The following is a 24,742-nucleotide window of genomic DNA, read 5'->3' as shown; positions in this document are numbered from 1 at the left end:
GAACGAAAATTTTCTTTGCCTCTTCACAGCTCCAGCATTTAAATATTAGCTTTCAGTGAATGCTGCAACATAGACGTGGGTCGTATCCAAATTTTGATACTGTCAAACCTCCTCCCCGTTTTAAGGCAGTTTATAGTATTATCGTGACTAATTAAAAATGATGGCTCAGACAGTGTCACCAAACTGTTGACTTCACGGTGACCGTGGGTCCTTAAAAAGCCTTAAATATTCTTTTTACAGATAAAAGGCCTTAAAATATATTCAATTGTCTTAAATTCAGATCAGAAAGGTCAATATTGCGATTTAATATGTGATTGTTTTTTCTCTTGTCATGTGTTTTTCAATGAACACAAGCAATAAATCAATCTGTTTCATAATAAACAATTTCAGATTTATTTAAACTTTAAATAAATATAAAACATCCATTTTAAAGCACAGATTACAACAATAAAGCAAACAAATCTGTGGCGTTACCTCTTCAATACATCTAACTAACTTCATGTTTCATTAAACACGTTAGCATGTGGACTGCACTCCTTAAACACTCTCTGAACTTAACAGGACAGTACAAGAAAGGATAAAAAACAATTTTTAAAAAATTGCAGCCTTTGCGATTAGAAAATCGTTTTATGATATCACAAATGCAATTATTCATTCAGCCCTAATACTCACTAGTGGCAAAACAGATAACACGACTCAGTAGTGAGCATTGAATTTAGCCATGTAGCATTTCTGGGTAATTTAAGCAAACTGCATCACATGTTATTCGATTGAGAACCTGCCTGCAAAGCATCTCCAGACGCTCCTTGAGTCAGTACCACATACAGCTGATAGGCATAATAGTGAATAAATAAAGCCAAGGGTGCCTTCTCCTTAACTTTAATCTACACACAACTTCTCCCAGATGACTGGGCAGCTGCACCATCAAAACACTGGGCCACAAGCGTATCCACACATTCAAATTAATCCAAGAAACTGATAACGCAAGCTGCAATGTCACCATCTCGCCAGCAACGTCTTCGAATTTTACAAAGAGCTCTCTGGCACCAGTTTCTGATACATATAGTAAGGAAAGCGAAAGCTGAGCAGTGTCTTTCATTTCTGCAGTCACACCCACCATCACAGAGATAAAAGGAGCTTTCATATCCTCCTCCTCTGTCATCACTTGAGCAATAGCAGAAATTAAGTCATTTTGTAATTCACTCAGTTGGTAATGCAAACTGGGTTTTTTTTCCACCAGAAGAGCAAGAAACTCTGAATAGTGGTCTCTGTTCGAGGATCCAGCGCTATTATTTTGATAGCTGTAGGAAGTTTGCATCTGCTTAAAAATATGAGAGTCAATCATACATTTTGAAATCTCCCTGTTATTTATCACTCCATTATGGAGATCCCTTGGCCTCTGCTCATCCAAACACAGCTGTTGAACCAATGTAGGATTTCCAAAAGTTTTTAAGTGCACTGTTGCCTGAAGTGACCCACTGTGTTTTGGTGTCTACTTGCTGCCTTGGATAAGCAGCCTAAATTCCCAAACCCAGAATTGCACCACACACCATTTCTTTCTTTGGAAAATAAAAAGCATTCCCAGCAAAATAGCTTACAGTCTTCCTTTGAGCCTGTGAGCCAGGGATAGCGCTGGTAGTTAGTTGGTTGAAAGTGGCGAACAAAGCCGTTCCCTTGGGTGATCAGGTTCGGTAGATCCGGAGTAGGACGACCGTTCTTCACCATTTCCAGCTGTTCTTTAAATGTCCTCTTTACATATGGTATTTACATTAATTTTTCTACCAAGTCCGTGTTAATTCCTTCTCCTCTGTCATTGGAAATACACAGTTAAAACTGGATCACGAGAGTAAAGGTATACTTTTGTAAAAGCACCAGCTTCATGGTCCTCAGTATGACGCAATGCTGTTTCTGAACCCCGAAGCAGTTATTCCATCTTTGTAATGTGATGGCACAATAATAGATAAGTCAATTAATCCGACTACAAACAGCCCAGCAGAGAGAAACAGATGGATAAGGTCGAGCTGATTCGTACCATTAGACATTAAACTGAGTTTGATATTGAACATTTGTCTCTATTAAGTGTTAATGAGCACAAAACAGTCCTTCGTAGTGTTAATATCCTTGTGTAGAAAAATATATCCACTAGAGGCCAACAGCGGGCTGACAGCAGACTCACCTGCGGTCTCACTCGTTCGTACGAGCCCCACTTTCCAGCAACGTGCTCCAGGACAGCGTCCGAAGGCCCGCTGGTGTATAGTGAAGGAAAGAGCTGCTGTGGAAACTGGTAGTCCATTGTTTCAACCCACCGAGGGCTGCTTATGAGCCGCGGTGCTCCTCCTGCTCCATTATCCCCTCCTGGCTCACACGGAGCTTATGCTGGTTCCAAGGTAAGCAATAGGAGTTCAGACACGACATGAGCACACCAATACCTCGCCGGTGTTAAAACAGTCAGCAAAGGAAAAAAGGACTTGATGAAGAAAGTTGCAAAGAATCAGCACGTGGAGAAACTGTCATCACATGTGGGAAGTGTATGTTCTTCTTCTTCGTCTTTGGTTGGCAAACAACTCGAGGCGCATTACCGCCATCTATTGGTTGGAAGTGTGAATCGATGTTGGTTCTCAACTTATGTATGGCAAGGAAGGTGCATACATTGATACTAACTATAGTTAAGCTCTTCTAGTACTCAAATTGGGAGTACATGTACCCAACTTTAGTTCATTAGTGCGCGCGTACACTAGTGAATTAAACTCGTCTTCTTTTAATTATTTCCGGCGTCACGGTCTGAGTTCACATCGTACTGAGTTCCTCTTAAAATCACAGTAAGTGACTGCTACGCACTGAGATGTACCCGTACTGGGTTATACTGATTTAAAAAATAAATAAAGTTACATTAGGTTAACTGTTTTTTACTGCAATGTATATTATAATCATGTTTTTTTGGAAAATAAATTATTTATTTTCGTATGGAGTTTTATTATAATTATGTTCCTGAGCTCCTACTTGTCTGTGTGCCTTTCACCATGAAGAAGATTAACTTGTCTCATTTCTTTGTGGCGTTGAAACATCTTCTGTCTCGTATATTGAGCAGTTGTACATTTTTGTACACGAAAAGGAGCCATTCAGCAATCGTTAAATAACTTTAGCTTTGAAATTATTATTATTTTTTATCTCAGTACGGCAGAAGTAGAAAAAAGCTAAGCGGAAGTCGCATAAAAATTCATTTTCCGGTAGTGCGCATGCTCATAACCGATCTCAGATTGATGTGAACACAGACCGTGACACCGACAGGCTGCGCACTTTAAAGCGAAATGCTGCCCCCTACCGACCCTATTTTGATATCAACAATTTCTGGCCTCCCTCAAAGAGTGAATTTTCCTTAAGATGTATTTAAAAAAAATACTTGAGTTAAGGTATCTAAAAGGTATTTATTTTTGTTTAAAAGCGATGAAAATGGTTTTTGGTGTGAACTAAAAGCTTAAAAAAAAAAATTTCTTACTCTGACAAAATTTTGTAAGAATATTTTTTTTATTAGAAGGTCAAGGTTTAAAAGCAAAAACTAAAGACATTTTATATTTTAGTCAAGCAATTTTGTTTATATAATGCTTAAAGTAAGACTTCTAAAAAAATTATTATTATTTTTTTTATTATTTTTTTTTTTAAATAAATAAATATCTGTGACAGGATTATTGCATTTAAAGTATGGTTGTGTGTTGTCCTTATTTATTTTTAATTGATTAAGTCAAGAAGGTAAATTGTGGTAATATTTAAAGGAAGTAAATTTGAGGATATAATAATCAATTAAACAGTTCAAAAAACGAACTCAGGCCCTGTGTCATAGACACTTAAGGAAATATATAGCATAGCCTCTTAGGACAAAGGTTACATGTAATAACTTTTTTATCATGTTTATTATATTGTATTACAAATACAGAATAGCCAGTATTAGTAACAAGTTGTGCCAGCTCAGATATTTTTATACTGCATTTTGTTATCATTATAAACTGAGAGTATAGAATACAGATGTTTAAGATTGTGTGTTGTTTTAATTGGTAAAAGAAAAATAATGAAAACATTTCAAAAAAATTAATTTTTAATCAGTAATTTTTATTTTTAATCAATTACTATACATTTTAGGTTACCCCATTTAAACTCCAGATGATCCCATATAAGGTCCCGACCCCAAGGTTGAGAAACCCTGCACGAGATATTATTGAATAGAAGCGTAAGGTGAAGGAAGCGAATCACAGCTTGATAATAACTGTGGATTTGGACTAAACGAGAAGATGGACTTGACGGAAATCGAGGAGACACCCAGATCTATAATTTTTGCAAAAAAGTTGTTTTCTTTTGCTTGCGTATTTACTACATGACTACAGGACATGATTCACAGTTTCTAAATTTCCACATTCACAAAGCCTAGTAGGGTGTTTCCTGCAGCCAGTCCATGGCCAAGCCTCATTATAGTGATGACAATTTGATTCCTCTGACAAGTGGTCAATGACTGATTGCTCTTAACAGAAGTTTGGCAGGTAAAAAATAGGGCGTCCCCATGGTAACGTCCCATTCTTTCTGCCAGAAATTTTCAAGATACTCCTTAGCAATGTTGCAGCATTCAAACTTTCCTAAAGGCAGGTGATAATCAATATAGTCCCTGTTTAGCAACTCTTTAGCCAATAAATCAACAACTTAATTTCTCTCCACAGGAACACAAATAAACAATACACTGCAGCCCATGCTTTCAATCTCATAAAAAATCTGTAATACTAAATCTGGCTGAGAGTGGAAAAAGTGTCACTACAACGGTTGACATCCAGCTTAATGGTGTTTGTAAGTTTGTATTCAAATAAAATACTTCCACTCATGGTGTTTTATTGGCGGTTGCTAAACAACGATTTGGTGCATTGTCTTCACCAAGTGGAATGGAATGTGTGTGGACCAGAATATTGATATTGACTCTTTTCAAAATAAAATATAATATAAATTACAACGTATCAAACATCTTTGCAATTCTAAGGAAGTGAAACACAAATCTATAACACATACACCCTAAGTTCTGTTGTAAAATATCCATGATGTCACGTAGTTTCTGAGAAGTGTACAACATTTGTCTTTTAGCCTCATACCTCTGGCACAATCTATTGTACTCTTCTTGGCCACAGCGGTCACAATTCCCAGTATAATGTTTTCCTATTAATAGTGTTTTAAGTGCAGTATGTTCTAATCTGTTTCCTGATTATATTGTCTCTTCTCTTCTGTTCCTTTGCTGTGCATATGCAAATAAATAGTATGCAAGTAGCAAGTAAGCATTATATGATATTAAGGGGGCAGGAAAAAGCAAATTCTGACTTTCCATTGGCTTTTCAAAATACTACAATCAATCAGGGTGATGTATTTGTTTATTAACCCTCCTATTTAATTTGGACTGAGTCTACTAGTGCTAGTAAACCTTTTGGCTTTACGAGTATTACTGGTATACACTCTACTTTGTACTACTGGTGAGACCAGTGTACTAGTGGTACTAGTAAACAAAAGCTCTGTTCATTAGTGCATGAATAAACCTCACTAGTAAAGTAGAACCGTCTACTCGAGACAACTACATGACTTAAAATATGTTACTGGTAAAAATTCAAAGCTTTACCACAGTTGTTTAGAGTCTTACTCTAGTCCCTTTGCTGCATTGAATAATAATCAGTAATGCGTTGTAGCAGTCAAACATATAATAACATCCAATCATAACATCCCCACTCTTTTCAATCGCAAAATATATCAAACACACTATATGTCTGAAATACCCAACAAAATAAACAAGCTCAAAAACTACTAATGTGTTAAACATGTTTTGCAAAAAAAAAAAGGAAAAAAAAGCAATTAAAATATGGTATGAAGTTGGTCATTTGTGTATATTTTGTAATAAACTTCAGTTAATTAATCTTGCTAATATGTTGGTGAAAGTGACAGTTGGCAGTTGAAACATATAAGGAGATCAAATTTCCTGAAAAAAAAATTCTGAATAAATGAAACCTCCTTAACACATTATTTAAAAAAAAAAAAAAAAGAAGACAAAATGAACTTGCTGGAATTATTAATAAATGCTACTCAACAACAACGTTTAAGAAAAGAACAAAGGTGAGGAAAGAGCTAATAATATTCTTTTTTAGAGGTAACTTCAGGTTTAACCTCTCTGAACTGGTTCACTTCTTTGGGTAAAACTCTGAGACATCAGACACTAAAACAAAAGCTCTCTTTAAATCAGAGTTCAACTGTACCATTGCCTTGACTTCTATTGAACGCCTTCATGTTTGTTTTCTTTTTTTTCTTTCAAAATGCTTTTAATTTTCCGATGCTACTGATCTGATTTACTCTCCCTTTTGTTTGTATATTATCACTATATTGTATATTGTTATATTAATATTAAGTATTTTAGTTGTTTATTAAAAAAATACTCGTACTTGTCCTGTGCACTCCGTCAGCCTGAAAGAGAAACACTCGTGAAGCTTTCCTGTCCTCCAGCGGAACCATGATTTTGTGACTTCCACTGTACTCCACAGGAGGCAGCACCTTTGTTCATCAAGGTAGCTGCTAGAATTAAACGAAAGAAGAAGAAGTGACAGCATTCTGATCAGCTGACCGTAAAGATCAATTAAGTCAGCGGTGGAAGGGATTTTGCTGTGTTGTTCTACCACTACGAGAAGCACCGTTGACGAACCTTTCGTGGGAAGGATATGTCACCGTAGATTTATTGCTTTTGGTACGTGAGTCGTGCTATAATGTTTCGTTTTGGTTCCGTTACCTGGGCTGCTAATGCGGAAGTGCCGTCATTGCAGTTTAGCTTTAGCTGGTTTTTGCTGTCTGCACAGTTAATATCTACTCTGGCATCAAATAATCCATTACGTTAAACGTTTATCTTGGAAATGTAATTTAATATTTCCTTGAGTCCTTACATTTCCTGTAAATGCTATCTGGGCTGTCGGGTTATTTACTAAAGGTGTGTGTGTGTGTGTGTGTGTGTGTGTGTGTGTGTGTGTGTGTGTGTGTGTGTGTGTGTGTGTGTGTGTGTGTGTGTGTGTGTTGCTCTCTGTGTATTTTTTTTTCAATACTAGCAATGTAGCAATAGTCAAAGTTAGGTTAGGTACTGCTTATTTGCCTTTATCAAAGCATTCTTGGGGTTTTATGATCATTATACATTTTGATATTATCTAAATGGCAAAGCTTCAGATGATTATGTTTCCTTTTATCAGATGTCAAACAAACACACAAGTCAACCAGAACAGACATTAGTCTAAAATATTCCAATTGTCTCTGTATATTTCTGTAAGGAGTAGTTAAACATTGCAGCATCAATCAACTCTGACATGATGATACTTTATTAAGGTGGGAATTGTTTTATTTATTGTTTTTATTTGTCATAATTTGCCCCAAGCCAAATTTAAAAGATTGTAGCAACATAGAGCAAACAAATGTACGATTTGTCATCTGATTAGTCGACTAATCGTTTCAATAAACAATGACTAGTTGACTATTAAAATAGTCATTAGTTGGAGCCCTAATGTGGAATCCCGTAAACGGATGTAAAGGGTATAGTGCAGGGGTGGATAATCCTGGTCCTCAAGAGCCACTATCCAGCATGTTTTAGATGTTTCCCTCTTCCAACACACCTGATTGAAATGACCAGGATTGTTATCAGGTTTCTGCAGAGCTTGACGATAAGTTAATCATTTGAATCAGGTGTTTTTACTTAATTTGTTTGACACCATTTTTATTCTAGTTTGTTCTCGCTATTCCCTGTGATATCGTAAAGGGTGTAAAAACTCTTCTATGCACCTGTCAAGTGTTTACGGTGGAGATGAAAACAAACTTTCAAGTGGCAATTTCAACCTTTTACATCTTTATTTATGCAATATTATCTTAGATATATTGATCAATAGGGCTAGGTATTGCCAGGTACCTCGTGATGCGATACATTCTAATATTTTTGTCCACGATACGGAGAGCGTCCGACAGGCTTCATCAGCTGACTGTAGATCAGTCCATCAGATGTAAATCTATACCTTTCCTGAAGGATGTCATCGGTAAATGAAAGCATTGCATTTATATCCATGAATAATCTTTTTTTCCTAAGTCCAGTTGTCAAATCTGTGCACAAACCATGACCTTCTAAGAATGGGCAGGTCTTTTTCCAAGAGAACTGACTGGTCAGGAGGTGGGACTTTTGTACTCCCATACTGTAGATGTTATCCACTTCATAACCTGGTCCTGACTAGGAAGTTTACGCGATAGGAGCAAATCCACAGGCCCACTGTGACAGTTTGACACTAGTTGTCTCGCCATCTTAGAAATGCTATTTTCTCAATTCAGTCGTGTTCACCCGCTCTGCCTTTAGCCTCTTATGAAACGTTTGTTTCTCAGCAAGCAATCATACCATTCTTCAGCTTCATCCATTGCTTCTGTGTTTCATTTAGAGGAGTTAACTCCGCCTGTGTTTCAAAACCAGATTGTATGGAAGTCATCATTCCATCTGAGCCCTGTGGTGCACAGCCCTGAACATAGTACCTAATAGACCAGCTATGTAAAGTTGTGTAGAGCTGGATTATTCGATCGAGATTAATTGATTTAATTTTGGATTGTCGAGTTGGAAGAAAGAATAATTCCTCTCAGGGAGCAGGGAGGAGAGATTCAAGGTAGAAAATGGAAGGGTGGGGAAGAGATGTGAAGTTGTAGTTCTGCATATTGTGCTTATTGTGTTGTGTAATCAAGCTGTGGACAGAGGGAAGGAGTGAGTGGTAATACCTGAAACAGGTATTTGGGATCTAAAGTTAAGCGCACTACGAGTTTTATCCCACTGTCCAAGGCATGCCAGTGCATCGTAGACCAATGTATGTGCAAGAACTGCCACTGCAAACCCAAGCGCTGTCCTGGACCCGAAGATGCAGCCAGGCTAGCAGAAAGAGCAGGGGCAGGAAGCCCAGGCAACCCCCCACGGCCGAGCAGCCCCCAGACACCCCTAAGACCCCAAGCGAGAGGCAGCCACCGCCCCCCATACCCACAAGTCTGCTGCCAGACTTTTGACCGGTACGTCCAGAACATCACACATTACCCCGATACTTTCCTCCCTGCACTGGCTCCCTGTCAATTTCCGGATTGAATATAAAATACTGGTTCTAACATTCCGGGCTTTGCATGGCCAGGCTCCTCTATACATTTCAGACATGTTGTGTCCCTACACTTCAGGATGCAGCCTTCGATCCTCAGGTCAGGGTCTACCAAGGTTCCCAAAAACCAAATTTAAAACCAGAGGAGACCTGGCGTTCCAGGCTGCAGCCCCCAGACTCTGGAATGGTCTGCCCCAGTCTCTCCGGGAGATGAACTGCGTGGACACTTTTAAAAAACATTTGAAGACTTCGCTTTTCAAAAAAGCTTTTAGTTAACAAGATTTTATTTTTAATTTTTACTGCCCTTTTATGATGCTACACATGTGATGTAAATGTATGTTTATTGTTTCTGTGTACAGCACTTTGTGATTTTATCTGCGAAAAGCGCTTTATAAATAAATACTTACTTACTTACTTAGAGAAAACGCCAAGAAGCCGAGGACCAGCGCACCCCGCCACCGACCCCAACCCCCAACTCCAACGCCCCCCACCAACATCCACCCCCATCCCCGCACCCAAACCCTGAGGGGAGGGCACAGAGAGCCCCCCGCCCGAGACCCCAGCAGAGGGGCCAAGGCCCACACCCAGTAGACGGCCAGAGCCGCACCGAACGGGCAGCTGGTAGGTGCCCGTCGGCGTGCCCAAAGCCAGCAAGGATCGGACCCCAGGCCAAAAGGACCTGGAATAGAAGCCACGATACAACGCCCTCTAGCGGGAGGTGGCCCTGGCCTCCCGGCGAGAAAAGACGCCATCAGCCGCCCAAGCAGGGCCACCCCGCCACCCACCGACCAATAAGCAGGCGAACCCAAGCACCCCCAGCCAAGGCGCCGCCACCCCACACCAAGTGCCACCAACAGTTACAAAAGGAGTCCAACGCTCCTCAAAGCATGTTATTTTATTTTTTCTGAAAGCAGACGTCTTTTCCATGGAAATAAATTCTATGAGGAGATTTTGCCATTGGTTTATGTTTAAGGATTGTTTATCTTTCCAATTCACTAATATTGTTTTTCTTTTTGGTATGGTGAGTGTCGCAAGGATGGATTGCGATTGGTTTGCTGGAAGATCAAGATCAGGTCTCCTATCAGACATAGATTTGGAGAGAGAAGAATCCTGCAGTCCAAAATGGAGGACAGTTTTTCAATAATTAGAAACCAAAACTGTTGAACTGCTTAACAGAGCCATAAGGCATGTAAATAGGAATCACTAGTTCCCTGGGTGCACTGAGAGCAGATGTCAATTTCATACATTTTCTGTTGGGTAATGTGGGATCTTTGGAGGACCTTGTAGTGAATTAGCTGAAGGTTTGTGTTTTTTGTCATCTTAAAAGTATGATAACAAATTTCTGTCCAGAAGTCGGTGTTCGTGGTGATTGAAAGTTCAGCCTCCCATTTAGCGATTGGTAAGTGATTAGAGTTAGTGTTCGAGAGTGCTCTGTATATTGTTGATTTTGTTGAGATTTTTTTCATATATATAGCCAGTTCTGGAGGTTGTAAGGTAATTAGATCTACTGGAGTATATTTCTTGATAGTCTCTGTTACTTGTAAGTACTGTAAAAAATTACTTTTGTATCAAATGTATGGGTTAGATCAGGGGTGTCAAACGTACGGCCCGTGGGCCGGAACCGGCCCGCCAGTGGGTTCAGTCCGGCCCGCGGGATAAATCTGCATTATTAAAGAAGAATAAACTTCATTTTCTTTAAAATTTGCAGTTCCTATATTGTCCGCTAGGGGCGCTGTGTTTTAGTCAGTTCTATCACTTTACCCGCTTTTTCTGTTGACCCTGGCACCCTCTTCAGTGAAATGTCTTTGTCAAAAAAAAGAAAAGTGGACACAGAGTGTCGGATTTTTCAAGAAAAATGGACCTCTTCCTATATGTTCACGGAGGTGAATGGGAAACCCGTGTGCCTGGTGTGCATGCAGCAAGTTTCGGTGCTTAAGGAATACAATATTCGGCGCCATTATGAAACTCAGCATGGTGAAAAATACAACACCTTGCACGGAGAACTGAGAAAACAGAAGGTAAATGAAATGCTGGTGGGTCTGAGGAAACAGCAATCTGTTTTCACCCGGAGCCGAGAGGTCAGTGATGCTGCGGTGAAAGCCAGCTACGTAATTGCTAGCCAAATAGCATTAGCGTCAAAGCCGTACTGTGACGGGGAGTTCCTCAAAAACTGTATGCTGAAGGCTGCCGAAATTGTGTGTCCTGAGAAGCGACAAGCTTTTGCCAATATTAGCTTGACGAGAAATACCGTGGCAGACAGGATTTCGGAACTATCGGCAGATTTGGACAGCCAACTGAAACGCAAAGAGGAGTCATTTCTGGCATTTTCTATTGCAATTGATGAGAGTACTGATATTACGGACGTCGCTCAACTGGCCATATTCATTCGTGGAGTTGACGAGACTTTGACTGTCACAGAAGAGTTTCTCGAGTTGGTGCCTATGACCGACACCACAACAGCTGAGGACATTTTCCGCTCCGTTGTTGGAGCGCTGGACAGAGTCGGGGTGGACTGGTCCCGCGCCGTAAGCCTGGCTACTGATGGTGCACCGTCAATGATCGGGAAAAAGGCAGGTGTTGTGACAAAGTTCAGAGAGAAAGTACAAGCCGCAAACGGAGGAGGTAATTTTTGGACATTTCATTGCATTTTGCATCAGGAGGCATTATGTTGCAAGTCGCTTAAAATGGATCACGTCATGGAGGTGGTTGTCCGAACTGTTAATTTCATCCGAGCCAGAGGTCTCAATCATCGTCAGTTTGACAGCTTTCTCAGTGACTGTAACATTACCCATGGTCTGCCATACCACACTGAAGTAAGATGGTTAAGCAGAGGTGCTATGCTGAAGCGCTTCTTTGATCTACGTGGGGAAAGCGGACAATTCATGGAGAAAAAAGGAAAACCTGTTAAGGAATTACAGTGCCCACTTTGGCTGCAGGACCTTGCATTTATGGTTGATATTACAGAGCACTTGAATAATCTGAACAAAATGTTGCAAGGACGCAAAAAAATTGTAACACAGTATTATGACAGCATACGTGCATTCAAGTTAAAGCTCGCGTTATGGGAGACGCAGATGGCAAGCGGTGACGCTGCTCATTTTCCCTGTCTCAGAGATGTGTGCGCAGCAAGCGTTAACCCTCACATGACACAGTACAAAGACAAGATTTCAGGGTTGCTGAGGGAGTTTGAGAAGCGATTTCAGGTCTTTAGCGAACTTGAGACAGAATTTGCAGTTTTTCGCTCACCATTCACAGTCAGAGCTTCTGATGTGCCCATTGACATGCAACTTGAAATCATTGATTTGCAGTGTGATGTAGAATTGAAGGACACATTTGCTTCTGTGGGCTTGGACACATTTTACAAGTATCTCCTACCAGGCTATCCTAAATTGACAGCACTGGCTGCAAAAATGTTGTCCATGTTTGGGACTACCTACCTTTGTGAGCAGGTCTTCTCAGTAATGAACATTAATAAAACAAAGCTTCGCTAAAAAAGCTCACACATAAGCACGTAAAAGAGATTCTGAAACTGGCTGCTTCTCAGGACATGAAGCCTGATATTGATGCACTTGTGCAGGCTAAAAGATGCCAAGTTTCAGGGGCAAATACTGAGCAACACTAAATCCTATGGAATGCTGCTTTCAACATTGCACTATAAAAATAAACAGCTTTGAATATTTGCTGTTGTAATTGCTGTGAAAGTCAGTGCTAGTCAGTAACAGATTTACAACAGGAGAGTTTTGTTGAGTAAAATATTATTTCTTATGAATGCCATATATGTTATGTATGTGAGTTTTTTTTTTTACATGTATACATTTTATTTTATATTAACAAGGAAGGGGACAAATTTACTTTATCAAATGTCTGTTTAAAACAGCTGCCACTTAAGATTTCAAGTGTGTGGAGTCAGTTCATGTGTTCAGAATTGCTTCCCAGATGTGGAAAATGGATTTTAAATCATTTCTAAATTTGTATGTGTTTGATGTATTTTAACATGCAGGACAGTGTGTTTAAGTTCCACAAAACTGTGAATAAATGTTTTGCAACATTGTACAATCACTGATCAGTTTTTATGCATAATGCACTTGAATAAATGTTAAAGTGAGTAAAAGTGTTGTTGAAATTGCACATACTTTTCTTAAAAATTCTTAGGTTGTTCATAATATATTTAGTAAAAGGGACAATTCATTTCATATAAATATTTTTATAATTTACTTCTTCTTCTTTGCACCAATACAAAGAAAAAAAGTGGACTTATTGTTAGTTCTATGTAATTTTGGAATGAGTTTACTAGTCTGGCCCCCTTGAGATCCGATTAAGTTGTATGCGGCCCCAAGACCAAAGTGAGTTTGACACCCCTGGGTTAGATTGTTATATGTCCTGAGCTTGTCAATTTCCAAGAGATCTTGGAGATGAGTGATTCCACTCTCTTCCCATGTCATCAGATAGAGCAGTATTTTTCTATTTCTAACGTCGGGGTTGTGCCAGATTGGAGACAACATTCTAGTTTTTAATTGAACATTCGTAATGTCCAGGGCTTTCCACCACACAGTCATCGTGGAGGCAATCAGTGGGTTTTTAAAGCAGTTGTGACGTTACAGGGTTGTAGTGATAAAAGGGAGATCAGAGAGTTTAATATGTTTGCAGTCTAACTGTTCTATTTCTAGCCAGGTGTTGTAGTATTATTTTGGTTTTAGCCATTCTGTTAAATGTAATATTTGGTTTGCTAAGTAATAATGCATGAAATTAGGGGCTTCTAAACCACCCTTGCTTTTATTTTTTTGTAGGGTTGAAAGGCTTATTTTAGGTTTTTTAGTCTTTGCACAGAATTTTGTAATTGCAGAATCTAATCTTTGGAACCATTGTTCAATGGGATCATAGGGAACAGATAGTTCATTTTAGGTAAGATTTTGATTTTGGCTGGCTGGGTTCCATGAATTTTTAATGGATGGATTGATGATTTTGACCAGTTAATGGAATAGTCTGATAATTTAGAGAAGCTGTTTATTAGTTTAAATACTTCTTCTAATGAGGATTGGGGTTCTTCCAAATAGAGTAAAATATCATCCGCATAAAGATTAATTTTGTGTTCTGAGATGGAGGAGTGGATTCCTTTAATAACAGAGTTCTGATGAACAGCTGCTGCAAGAGGTTCAACTAATATTGCAAAAAGCAAAGGTGAGAGTGGGCAGCCTTGTCTGGTTCCCTTCTGCAGTGTGAAGCTTTGGGATGTTATTTTGTTCGTTGTTACTGAGGCCTTAGGTTTAGTGTACAGGGTGGAGATCCATTGTATGAATGATTCTCCAAAGCCATATATGCCAAGGACAGCAAGGAGGAATGACCAGTTGACTCTATCAAATGCTTTTTCTGCATCGAGTGACAAGATTGTTTTCTTTTTAGAGTTCTGTGCCATGTTGATCAAATTAAACAGTTTTCTCACATTGTCTGTGAAGTGTCTATTTTTAGTGAATCCTGTCTGGTCTTGGTATATAATTGGCTGTACTACTACGTTTTCTAACCTGGAAGTGATTGCTTTGGAAATTATTTTTGTCTTTGTTAATAAGTGAAATGGGACGATAGCTTGAGGGTAACATTTATTTTTAATCTCTGTTACTACGCTGAAAAAAAGCGGAGCCAGCATTGACCAGAAATGTTTTAGGAATTCGGCAGGAAACCCATCTGGACCGGGTACTTTGCCTGTTGACATGCTATCCAAAGCATTTTGTAGATCTTGTAAGATTAATGGTGAGTCTAAGGTGATTTTCTGATCTATGGTGAGCTGTGGTAGGTTTAAGTTATTGAGAAAGGTATTAATATCTTCAGGGTCAGGGTTTAAGTTAGATGAGTATAAGTTTGGACGGTGACACTTCCGGGGAGTCATTTAACAGAAAGTTCTCCCATTATTTTCTTATAATTTTTCCAAATTCACTGTCATTAAGTAATGAAGTGTTAAAGCGCCATAGAGAGGATCATTTCTGATTAGATTCACACTGCAGGGTGAGGGATATCGGGGCATGATCACTATTGATTATAAGATGTACTTTAGAGGAAATCTTATGTGTGATGGAATTGTTTGAAAGAAAAAGTCAATTCGGGAGAAGGATTTATGCACAGGGGAGAAGGTGTTCTTTTTTAGTTGGGTTGTTCAGTTTCCATACGTCTCCTATTCCAAGATCTTCTATGTAATTCATTAATACTTTAGCAGATCGGGATAGTTTTATATTTGGGCACTTACTGGATCTGTCCAATGATGTGTTGAGTCAGTGCCAGATTGAAGTCACCTCTGGTGATTAAAGATGAGTCTGCAGAAAGGTCTGATAACTCCGAAAAAACTTTATGGAAGAAATCAGGGTCGTAATTATTGAGGGTAGGGATGTAACGATTACTCGTAAGGCAGTTAAAAATCGATTCATAGGTATCACGGTTCACATCGATGTTGTGAAAATTGAATCGCAGTACTTTATCCAGAAGTGGAGGCGGCGGGCGGAATCTGCTATCACTTTCTTTCTGGCCGCCTTATACTCTTAAAATGTTCATAAATGATTCCTTACCCCTTTAGCACTGAAAGAATTTCTGTAATATTACGTAAGTCACGTTTTTCTATTAGCTCTGTCTGCTAGCATAGCATCTCTTCTTCACTGCAAGATATCTGCATGCCAAACGACCACTGGGTTACCAGCGCCCTCTGCTGGTCCAAACAAATATCTGACGCAAATACAGTGCAATGAGTGTTTTTTTTTTTTTTTAAGTCCAATTTATATGGCACAAAATACATTTTCAGTTGAATTTAAAAAAGTAAAAGAACTATTATGCAGTTTTGTATTGTTATCTATAGAACCAGAATTTAAATTAAGAGGCTTCTTCATTTGTATTATTCCTTTATTTCATTCAAGATTTATTTTTAGTTAAATTGCATTGTTTTGAATAGTTTACCAAGGGATTCTTTTGACAATGAAAAATAAAAGGAAAATAGTACAGTATTTTCCAAAAAAAAATAAAGGAAACTTTTTCAGTCATTTATGTACAGTCCCATTTTGTAAAATAAATCGTGAGAGAATCGTATCGTGAATCATATTGAGAGTTGAGTGAATCGTTACATCTCTAATTGAGGGCATAGAGATTTTAAATTGTGAAACATTTATTATAGATTACCACGTTTATAGTAATATATCTATCCTCTGGGTCTATGGCGCAGTTGAGTATGTTAAAGAGTAACCTTTTGTTGAAAAGAACCGAGACTCCTCTTTGTCTGGAATTGAAACAAATTATATACTGTATCTTGTTAAAATTTGAGTCTGTAAGAGATTTTTTTTCTGATTTAAGTAAGTGAGTTTCCTGAAAGAAGACAATGTCTGCATTTAATCTCGATACATAATCAAATATATTAATGCCACGCACATTCCAGGATGTTACTGAAAACTGAGACATGGAAAGTAGTGATGTTTAGTCCATACAGATGTGAGAATAACCCAGAGCCTGTGAGCATTGGTACACAGTAGTGTCATGGGAAACTTGGATTGAAAAGGTTAGTGAAAAGCACAAGTATACTACAACAACAACAACCAGTATCAAAAGAGTAAGACAAGAAAAGGATGGTTATATGAAATGTAAGGGGGGGGGGGGGGGGGGGATGGAGAAGAAAGAGCTGACATGGTGGTAGAGATTGTCCTTTGAGATTGTACGTGCTTATACGTGTTTACCAAAATCTGTGCAAATATATAGCTCACATACACACACACATACACTTACGTATATAGACTTTTTTTTTTCAATTTTTAATTTTCGTTATTATTTAGCTACTTTTGGAACTTTTCCAGAAGTGCCTTCTTTCAGATAACCCAGACATAATCTAGTGCCAAAATTGGTAGGACACAACCAATGTGTGAAAAATATTTTAGATTCATATCATATGTAATCAATATGTTCCACTATGACTTCCACTGCATGTAAAAAGTCTGAAAGAATTTGAAGTGCATTAGCAAAATTAGTAGTAGTAGTAGTAGTAGTTTTTAATTTAATCCAATCAAAATACTTAAAAAAAAAAAAAAAAAAGTAAAGTATTTCAAAGGAATGTTTATATAAAAGATGATATGAAATAAAAAAAAATCAGTTTTAAGAGAAATCACTTAAAACTAACTCACCTCACTACTTTGCTGCTAGACAAAACTAGACAAAAGTTTAATTTTTAATTTTTAAAAGCTTTTTCATGTTTGATCTTTAATAGTATGTCATTTTGTTTTTGTTTGCAATTTTTCATAACCTAGTTGTAGTCATGTGAAACATTATAGTTGACACCAAAAACAAGAACAAAAGTTAGTCCACAGTAGTTGCCAAAATTGACACTGCTGCTGAGCATTTTCACCTTTGACCTCTGTACTGATGTACTGCACATCTGAGTCACATAATTTTTTTTATTTCAGACTCATCGCTACAATGTCAGGGAACAACTTGGTTCTACCCATAGTGCTCTGGGGCCGCACAGCTCCCACGCACTGCATAAGCAGCCTGCTCGTGATGGATGACTTCAGGACTATCATCACTGGCTGCCATGATGGACAGATCTGCCTGTGGGACATGACACCTGAGCTCAAGGTAGCATGAAGCTAAAATTTGATAACTCAGTTGGATTAAATGTTTAACAGTGATGTAGAAGAGACTGCTGGGACAATGGAACCAAACTCAAGGCCTTCTGGCCAAATATGGCCCACCAGAGCAACCGATATTGGAAAAATAACAGAAAATTTAGAATGAGATCAAACTGGCCTGTGTTGCCTGTGAACAAATATCAGTTTCAAACACCTGTTTTAGCATGTTGAAATTATGAATATTTAAAAAAAAAAACCTAAAAAATGTATTTTAAAACAAATTTAAATTTACCATTATTAACGTGAAGTTATCTCAGGTAAATTGTATTTAAACCAAGATTTCATATTTTGGATTGGTAATTTATTTTATTTTTTTGCTGTTAGTTTTTTAACTGAAGTCTCTAATCTACTAAGATTCAGGAGTAAATTGCATACTGACCCTTTTAAGCTAGTTCGAAATGGAAAGATTCAATTTATCAAATTTATTCAGAATACATTTGATTTGAATTCAAATTTAAAGTAAGTTCTTAAAATTGAGGCCAAAAATTGTTTCAAAATTATTCACATACTAGTCAGTATACCAGTCGTTTATTTAGTGACTTTTTTGGTCAATTGACCAATTTCATAGATACATATGATCTGATGAGTGGTGGCCTAGTAGTTAAGGACCTTATAATCAGAGGGTTCCCGGTTCAAGCCTCACCTGGGCCATTACTGTGGGATGTTGAGCAAGTGCCTTAACCCCGAACAGCTCCCCAGGTGCTGCAAAATTGCTGCCGACTGCGGATGGGTTAAATTGCAGAGGACAAATTTCAATATATGTGTAACAACATATATACATGACGAATAAAGGTTTAAAGCCCAGTTTAATTAAGTTAATTAATAAACTCTAGTGTATAGTTTAGTTATGATTTTTTATATTTTTTTCTCTTGGTTCAAGAAAGAAAGAGTGAAGGCCTTTCAAATAATACTTTAAGCCACTGTATATCTTTGTGTTCTGGTACTGGAAGTAAAGCTTACTTTAGGTAATAAAATGATCTTAGGGATCAGTATATTGATGTATTGAAGATTGCACAAGTGTTTTATGTTCCTCATCGTCCTCTATCCTCCTCAGATTTGTCCCCGAGCCATGTTGTTTGGTCACACGGCCTCCATCACCTGCCTGTCCAAAGCCAGCGCCTGCACAGACAAACAGTACATTGTCAGTGCTTCAGAGAGTGGGTCAGTATCTACCACACATTTATCGCATAGACATGATCAGTGCTTTAATCTCTCATGTCTCCTGGTGTGTCTTTAACAGTGGAATTAATTAAATTGAGTAATCAGATAATTTATTTTTTGTTGATAAAAAGTGTTTTTATACACGAATGCTTGGTGCAAAGGCATATTACGAACACACACATAAAGTCAATGGCACATTTAAATGATTTAAAGGTTGCATTTTGAATTATGTGATCAAACATGTTGTAACATAGAAAAACAACTACTCTACCTCTGTGTTAATGTTAAAAAAAAAAAAAAAAAAAGGCAGCAAACCCATTGAATCAATGGCCTGCACACTTTAATGCAGAGGCAGTCTGCCTGGAACACGTCATCAACCCAGACTCATTTGCATGCCATTATCGTCTTTAAACGGCTCTAAATCTCATCTTTAAAACCAACAAAAGGATTATGCTTCTACATGTACAGCATGACGTACAATTGGAACATCGAGGGACACAAATGTAAAAACAGCGGAGGATCCCTTTAACCAAGGAAACAGATTACATGAACACAGCCCAGTCACAGTTTGTTTGAAGTTTAATACATAAGGCTGACATTATGCTGTTATCTGTCATTAGCATGAATAAGGTGTCATGAAGGTAGTCATGAAGTGTTTTTTGCTAAATTGACATCTTTTTTTCCTCTCTCTTCTTTAATAAAAAAAAAATACTTATTTTGTAGTGTTGAATGTTAGAAAAGGCTTGATTAAGTGATGTTACTCAAACAGAGAACAATAGTCAGCAACAGTAGGTATGAGAAAAACGGACCCATTTATTATTAACTCAGTGCCATTGACGAGATAACTCGTCATTTGCGTTTTTTTCACGGGGATAACTTGAAAACACCCTGGTGGAGGTCCCTCATCAATATCTAAGCTGTGGGGTGTTGTAGTGACCAACTGTGCCCTGAAGATGGCAGCAGTGCACCTTTAGATGAGAGATTAGCCACTGATGCTACCCAGCAAAGCAGGAAGAAGCAGGAACGAGGGAGATTATAGCGCTACAAAGTGATATTGTGACGTATCCAGCAGCTCACAGCACCACATACTAATACAGAACATGTGTGGACCTGAGTGGATTATTGATAATGTTGTGATCGTGAGATAAAACCATCAACTAACCGGGCTAAACGGGTCATCACTGCGTGTCGGGAGGAGGGTGGGGGGGTTGGTACAAAATACCCCCTGCCTGTGAGCCAGATGGCAAAATAATAGGTGACATGTAGGAGGTAGCAGCGCACCTTTGGATGGGAGATCATCCATGCTCAGCAGAGCTCAGAGGGAGAGAGGAAAGGCATTTATGAGACAGAAAATGGCGCTACGTACGAGAGTTGAAGTTCCCAGCAGCGCACACTCGACCAGAGCATGTGTTGAACTCATGGATAGTGTGGTGATGGTGAGATAAAACGATAAAAAGAATGGGGAACGTAGTGACACTTTGCATGTCGGGGAGGAAGAGGAAGTTGCGTGTGTGCAGACTGACGGGAGAGAAAGTTGGAGGAACGCCAAAATACAGTAAGAATTCTATTCATCTCTGACATAGATAGCAAAATAATAATAATTTTGCCATCAAAAGCCCTGTCTGTGTTTTTTTTTGTTGTTTTATATAAGGAAACAATGTTCAGATGTTAGTTGTCACTAAAGCAAAAAATAGCTTTAAAGTCACTGACAGGATTTTTTTTTTACAAAAAGGCTTTTTTCTCAGCTTTTTGCTCTGGAACTGAAGATTTGTGTAAAACTTGCTCTATTCAATGGCTGATTTCAAAAGAACGAAACAAGCCAGAAACAAATGTTTTTTTATATGAAAGTAAAGGTTTCAATCTTTCAGAATCTGGTGTCAGATTTAGTCAGAGTAGAAAATATTCTGTAGGTCTTTAAAATCAGTCAAAATGCTCAAAAACGGCACTGAGGGGGGTAGAAAATCTGAAAATGGCTGGCACTGAATGAGTTAACAAATTGGTTACATAAATGTTTACCTTCAACATAATATCTACAGTATTCTACAAGTGAATACAATAAATAAAAAAGGAATTGGAAAAAAATATATCCGATATCAATATCGGATTGGGAAACCCCTAATAATGACTGGTGTCATGTCATAATAATGACAACATAATGTCAGCCTTATGTATAAAACAAAGCCTTAACCAGTTTTAGATTAAAACATGTCAATAGGACCTTTAAGGCTGTCTCCTTTTTAGTCACTCGTTTGTATCTCAGGTCTCACCTCTTGTGCAGTCAGGAACAAGGCCAGAAGTTGCCTGATTGAAATGTAGCTTTCTATGGCCCTGGCATCTTGAACATAAGGTGAAAACGGTGAAGATCATGTATGTACGTTGTTTAGGAATAGCTGCTGCATCAGCTTGATTAAGTTGATGGGTGTCATCATTTCCTTTGTTTTTGCAGGAGGAATGATAATGTCAGATGAAAATGTAATATATAATCATAATTCACGATCATAAAAATCTCTCTTCTTAACACTCAAAATAGTGACCTAACTCTACTGATAAAAAGTGGTTTTAACAAACCGGTCATTGAATCTCTACGATGGCTTTGTCACATTTAACATTAATTTGGACACCAAAAACTCCTATTGTGATCTCAGTTCAGTTGAAGGGTGTTTTTGGGTCAAACATTTTCCGTTACCATCAGAATAGATTTTGGTGGCCAGTGGTTGAAGATCTTCTGTAGGTCTGAACTAAGAGGCTGCACAGATATTCTCTATTTAGTTGTGTTGTTTCTGTCCACAGGGAGATGTGCTTGTGGGATGTTAATGATGGACGCTGCATTGAATTCACAAAGCTTGCTTGTGCACACACTGGCATACAGGTGAGTAATTCATGTATTTTTTCCATCTGATTGTATATGCCAAGTTCCTCACTGCTGGCCTCACTTAATGTGTTTGACGCAGTATTAGCCTGGCTCATTGACAGAGGCCTTTAATGTTTGCTCCTGTCTGCTGGCAGCCAGAGGCCCAAAGCATCAACCTGTTAAAAGCTCTTTGAAACAAAATGTCATCAGATACAGTAGATGTATACCATTAGGTCCAAGTCTTTGACTTCACCTATTTATTAAACAAATGTTGAAACTCCAGGTACTGTCCAACCTTTAATGAATTGGGATATTATTGGAACCTAAATGCCATGAAAATTCCGTACATGGTTCCTAAATGCATTTTCTGTAATAAGGTTATTTCAAAGGGAATTTGGAAAAGTCCTTCTCTAAAGAATTTGTGAATCTATCTTAGTCACAAATAATAGTGCGGGTTTCTCAAAGAAAGCCTGATCAGCAGAGATCTAATATATAAAAATGTGCCCTTTATTAATTACTGTACAGTAATTGGAAGTGGCATGGGATCAACATCCACCCTCACTTGTATTAATGTTGTTAAAGGTAATTACATTTTTATTGCTGAACATAAAGGCACTATTGCTTTTAAACGATCAGTCATTAATCATCACTGCAATAGAAAGTGTTTCCCTTAATGGTATAGCTGTGAAAGCTATGTGAACTAATACATGCAGTAAGCAGCAGACTTCACCAGCTTTATCAAGGTGGATGAAAACATGGCTACGAGTCAACTAATAATCATTTTCCAGCTATTTTTTCTACATTTGAATAATAATGACATAAACCAACTTGAAGCCTTTGCCGATACTGCATTCCAAAATTTCATATATTTTATTTTATACTTTAGTGAATAATCTAACAGTATCTCCACTGGATTCTGGTGCTTATGTTTTTGATTCATCTTCACATTTGGTTAATTCCCAAACCCCACAGTTACCGTACAAATAAGATTACAATATTAAAGTCATGTTTTGCTAGAATAGCAAATTCTATTTGCAAATATGGACAAACATTAGTATGAGCTGCCTTAGCTTTAACAGTTGTTAATCCTTTAGCATCTTTTCCACTCTCCTTTGTGTTGACTTTTTCTTTGATTTCTTTTTCTAATTTTATTTTTCTTAATTGTGGTTCTCCAGTTTTATCAGTTCACTATTGGCACTCAGAAGGAAGGGCGCCTCCTTTGTAATGGGCACTATCCAGAAATCTTGGTGGTAGATGCTACCAGCCTGGAGGTCCTTTACTCCCTGGTTTCCAAGATCTCCCCTGACTGGATCAGCTCCATGAGCATCATCCGATCTCACCGCACACAAGGTGGGCAGTACAGGTTTCCTTTAGGTGTATCTGCATTAACTCTAAATAAGGATTAAAACATACACAAGATGTTCCTGTCAACATTTTGGTACAGAATAATCGAATAGTTTTTGCTACAAATGTAATGGTATATTAAAGGGGAACTGAATCAATCCAACAGGATCTATAGGGGTCTTTGTTAAACATTATATGCATTACAAGTAAATATTTCCTTTATGTAAAAATATTCAAAACATAATTTCACATTGTTTACTGCAAATATACTCTACACTGTTCTGCCTTCTTGGCCGTGACGTCAGAGGATAGACACCATTATTACCTAGCAGCATTCCATTGCATTGTTGACAGCTTTTACAGGTCTGCTTTGGCTGGATTTTAACATCCAAAGCACACAACAACAGATCATTACACATCATGGTTCAAATCCAGTGTGACTGATATTTAAAATTACTACCACAACAACAGACTTTTGGTTGGGTGAAAAAATGACTACAGAACTAAATTTATGCTAAGATAAAACATTAAAAAATGCATAATTGCTGTTTTGGTTTTTGTTTGAAATGATGAAAAATATAGGGCTTGAGACTGCGACCAAAATTGTCGCAAATGCGAGTATTTTTTCAGTCTGTGCGAGTAAAAATTTTATCTGGTCACATCCGTGCCAGTGCGTATGGGTGACCTTATTTTGGACGGAGCGGCTGAGCGCTTTATCATATTCCACAGAGTGCATCTCTCTCTCTCTCTCTGTTTCTCTCTCTCTCTCTCTCTCTCTCTCTCTCTCTCTCTCTGAGGAGACGGTGCACGCTCACACAACTTGGCTGTGGTGCAACGGTGAATGTATAAACACCAATGCGCTCTTTTGGAGTGCACGCGGTCCTTGAACGAAGCCAGGCATAACGAGCCCTTCACTGAGAGTGCGCTCACATTGAGGGCAGCAGTAAAAAGGAAGAACGTTTCCATTTACAGGATCATTATAAATTAAATCAAACATTATTCTATATCATTTTAACTGTATAGAATTTAATACACTGTATTGTCTTCATTAAAAAGGTATTTTTTTGGCTCTAGGAGGACTTTAATCCAGGTGAGATTAGGTTAAATGGTTCCTTGTAGAGTAAAGGTTGCAGACCCCTGACCAGGGGAAGAGGGTTAGGAGACTCCACTATAAGAGCTGGACCCTCTGAATTGAATTCTGTGGGGTGAAGCAATGCAGATGCTAAGTTGATTATGCTACTGTTAAGTTAATTCAAGTACAGCCCTTCTGCAAAATAATAAAAAAAAAACAGAATACATGTAACCTGTTATGCTTTGCTGTTATTAAAAAAAATTATGTGTTCTTTTAAAATTATATAAAAGAAATGACCTGTTGTTTCAGCCACTGCTTGTTGCAGAAAAACTTAATATTGTCACTAAAACCTGAAAACATTTAGCAAATATCTCAAGTCATTGTCAATCTTTACTTCATACAAAACTACGGTACGCCAGTTAAGTCAACTATTCATCAGCATGCTGTACACCCAACTGAAATGGTTGGTCGCACCAGTGCCACCACTGGAAAAGTTAGTGTCGAGCCCTGAAATACATTT

General features: G+C 38.2%; 2 protein-coding genes across 5 annotated transcripts in view; one reads left to right on the top strand and one right to left on the bottom strand.

Annotated features, from left to right (window-relative positions):
* Positions 1-6,573, bottom strand: part of taf1c (TATA-box binding protein associated factor, RNA polymerase I subunit C) — a 36,265-nt gene extending 29,692 nt beyond the window's left edge. The window contains exon 1 of one of the 2 annotated variants that reach the window (XM_028463199.1): positions 6,450-6,573. Coding sequence is in view for 1 of the 2 variants with exons in the window: in XM_028463198.1 (XP_028318999.1) it covers positions 2,177-2,293 (117 nt within the window). In the remaining variant the exon portion in view is untranslated. Of the gene's footprint in view, positions 1-2,176; positions 2,548-6,449 lie in introns of those variants that run through there. The other variant, XM_028463198.1, reaches the window with a different exon arrangement.
* wdr7 (WD repeat domain 7) overlaps positions 6,572-24,742 on the top strand; it is a 139,406-nt gene continuing 121,235 nt past the window's right edge. The window contains exons 1-5 of one of the 3 annotated variants that reach the window (XM_028463195.1): positions 6,572-6,748; positions 17,570-17,741; positions 18,849-18,955; positions 21,746-21,824; positions 22,982-23,156. In XM_028463195.1, coding sequence (XP_028318996.1) covers positions 17,583-17,741; positions 18,849-18,955; positions 21,746-21,824; positions 22,982-23,156 — 520 coding nt within the window. In that variant the 5' untranslated portion in view covers positions 6,572-6,748; positions 17,570-17,582. The remainder of the gene's footprint in view (positions 6,749-17,569; positions 17,742-18,848; positions 18,956-21,745; positions 21,825-22,981; positions 23,157-24,742) is intronic. The other 2 variants (XM_028463194.1, XM_028463197.1) reach the window with 2 other exon arrangements.

Source organism: Gouania willdenowi, chromosome 12, assembly GCF_900634775.1.
Source record: "Gouania willdenowi chromosome 12, fGouWil2.1, whole genome shotgun sequence".
In the NCBI taxonomy this organism is placed as follows: Eukaryota; Metazoa; Chordata; class Actinopteri; order Blenniiformes; family Gobiesocidae; genus Gouania; species Gouania willdenowi.
The sequence above is the reverse complement of the archived record's forward strand: the minus strand, read 5'-3'. Positions and strand labels throughout refer to the sequence as shown.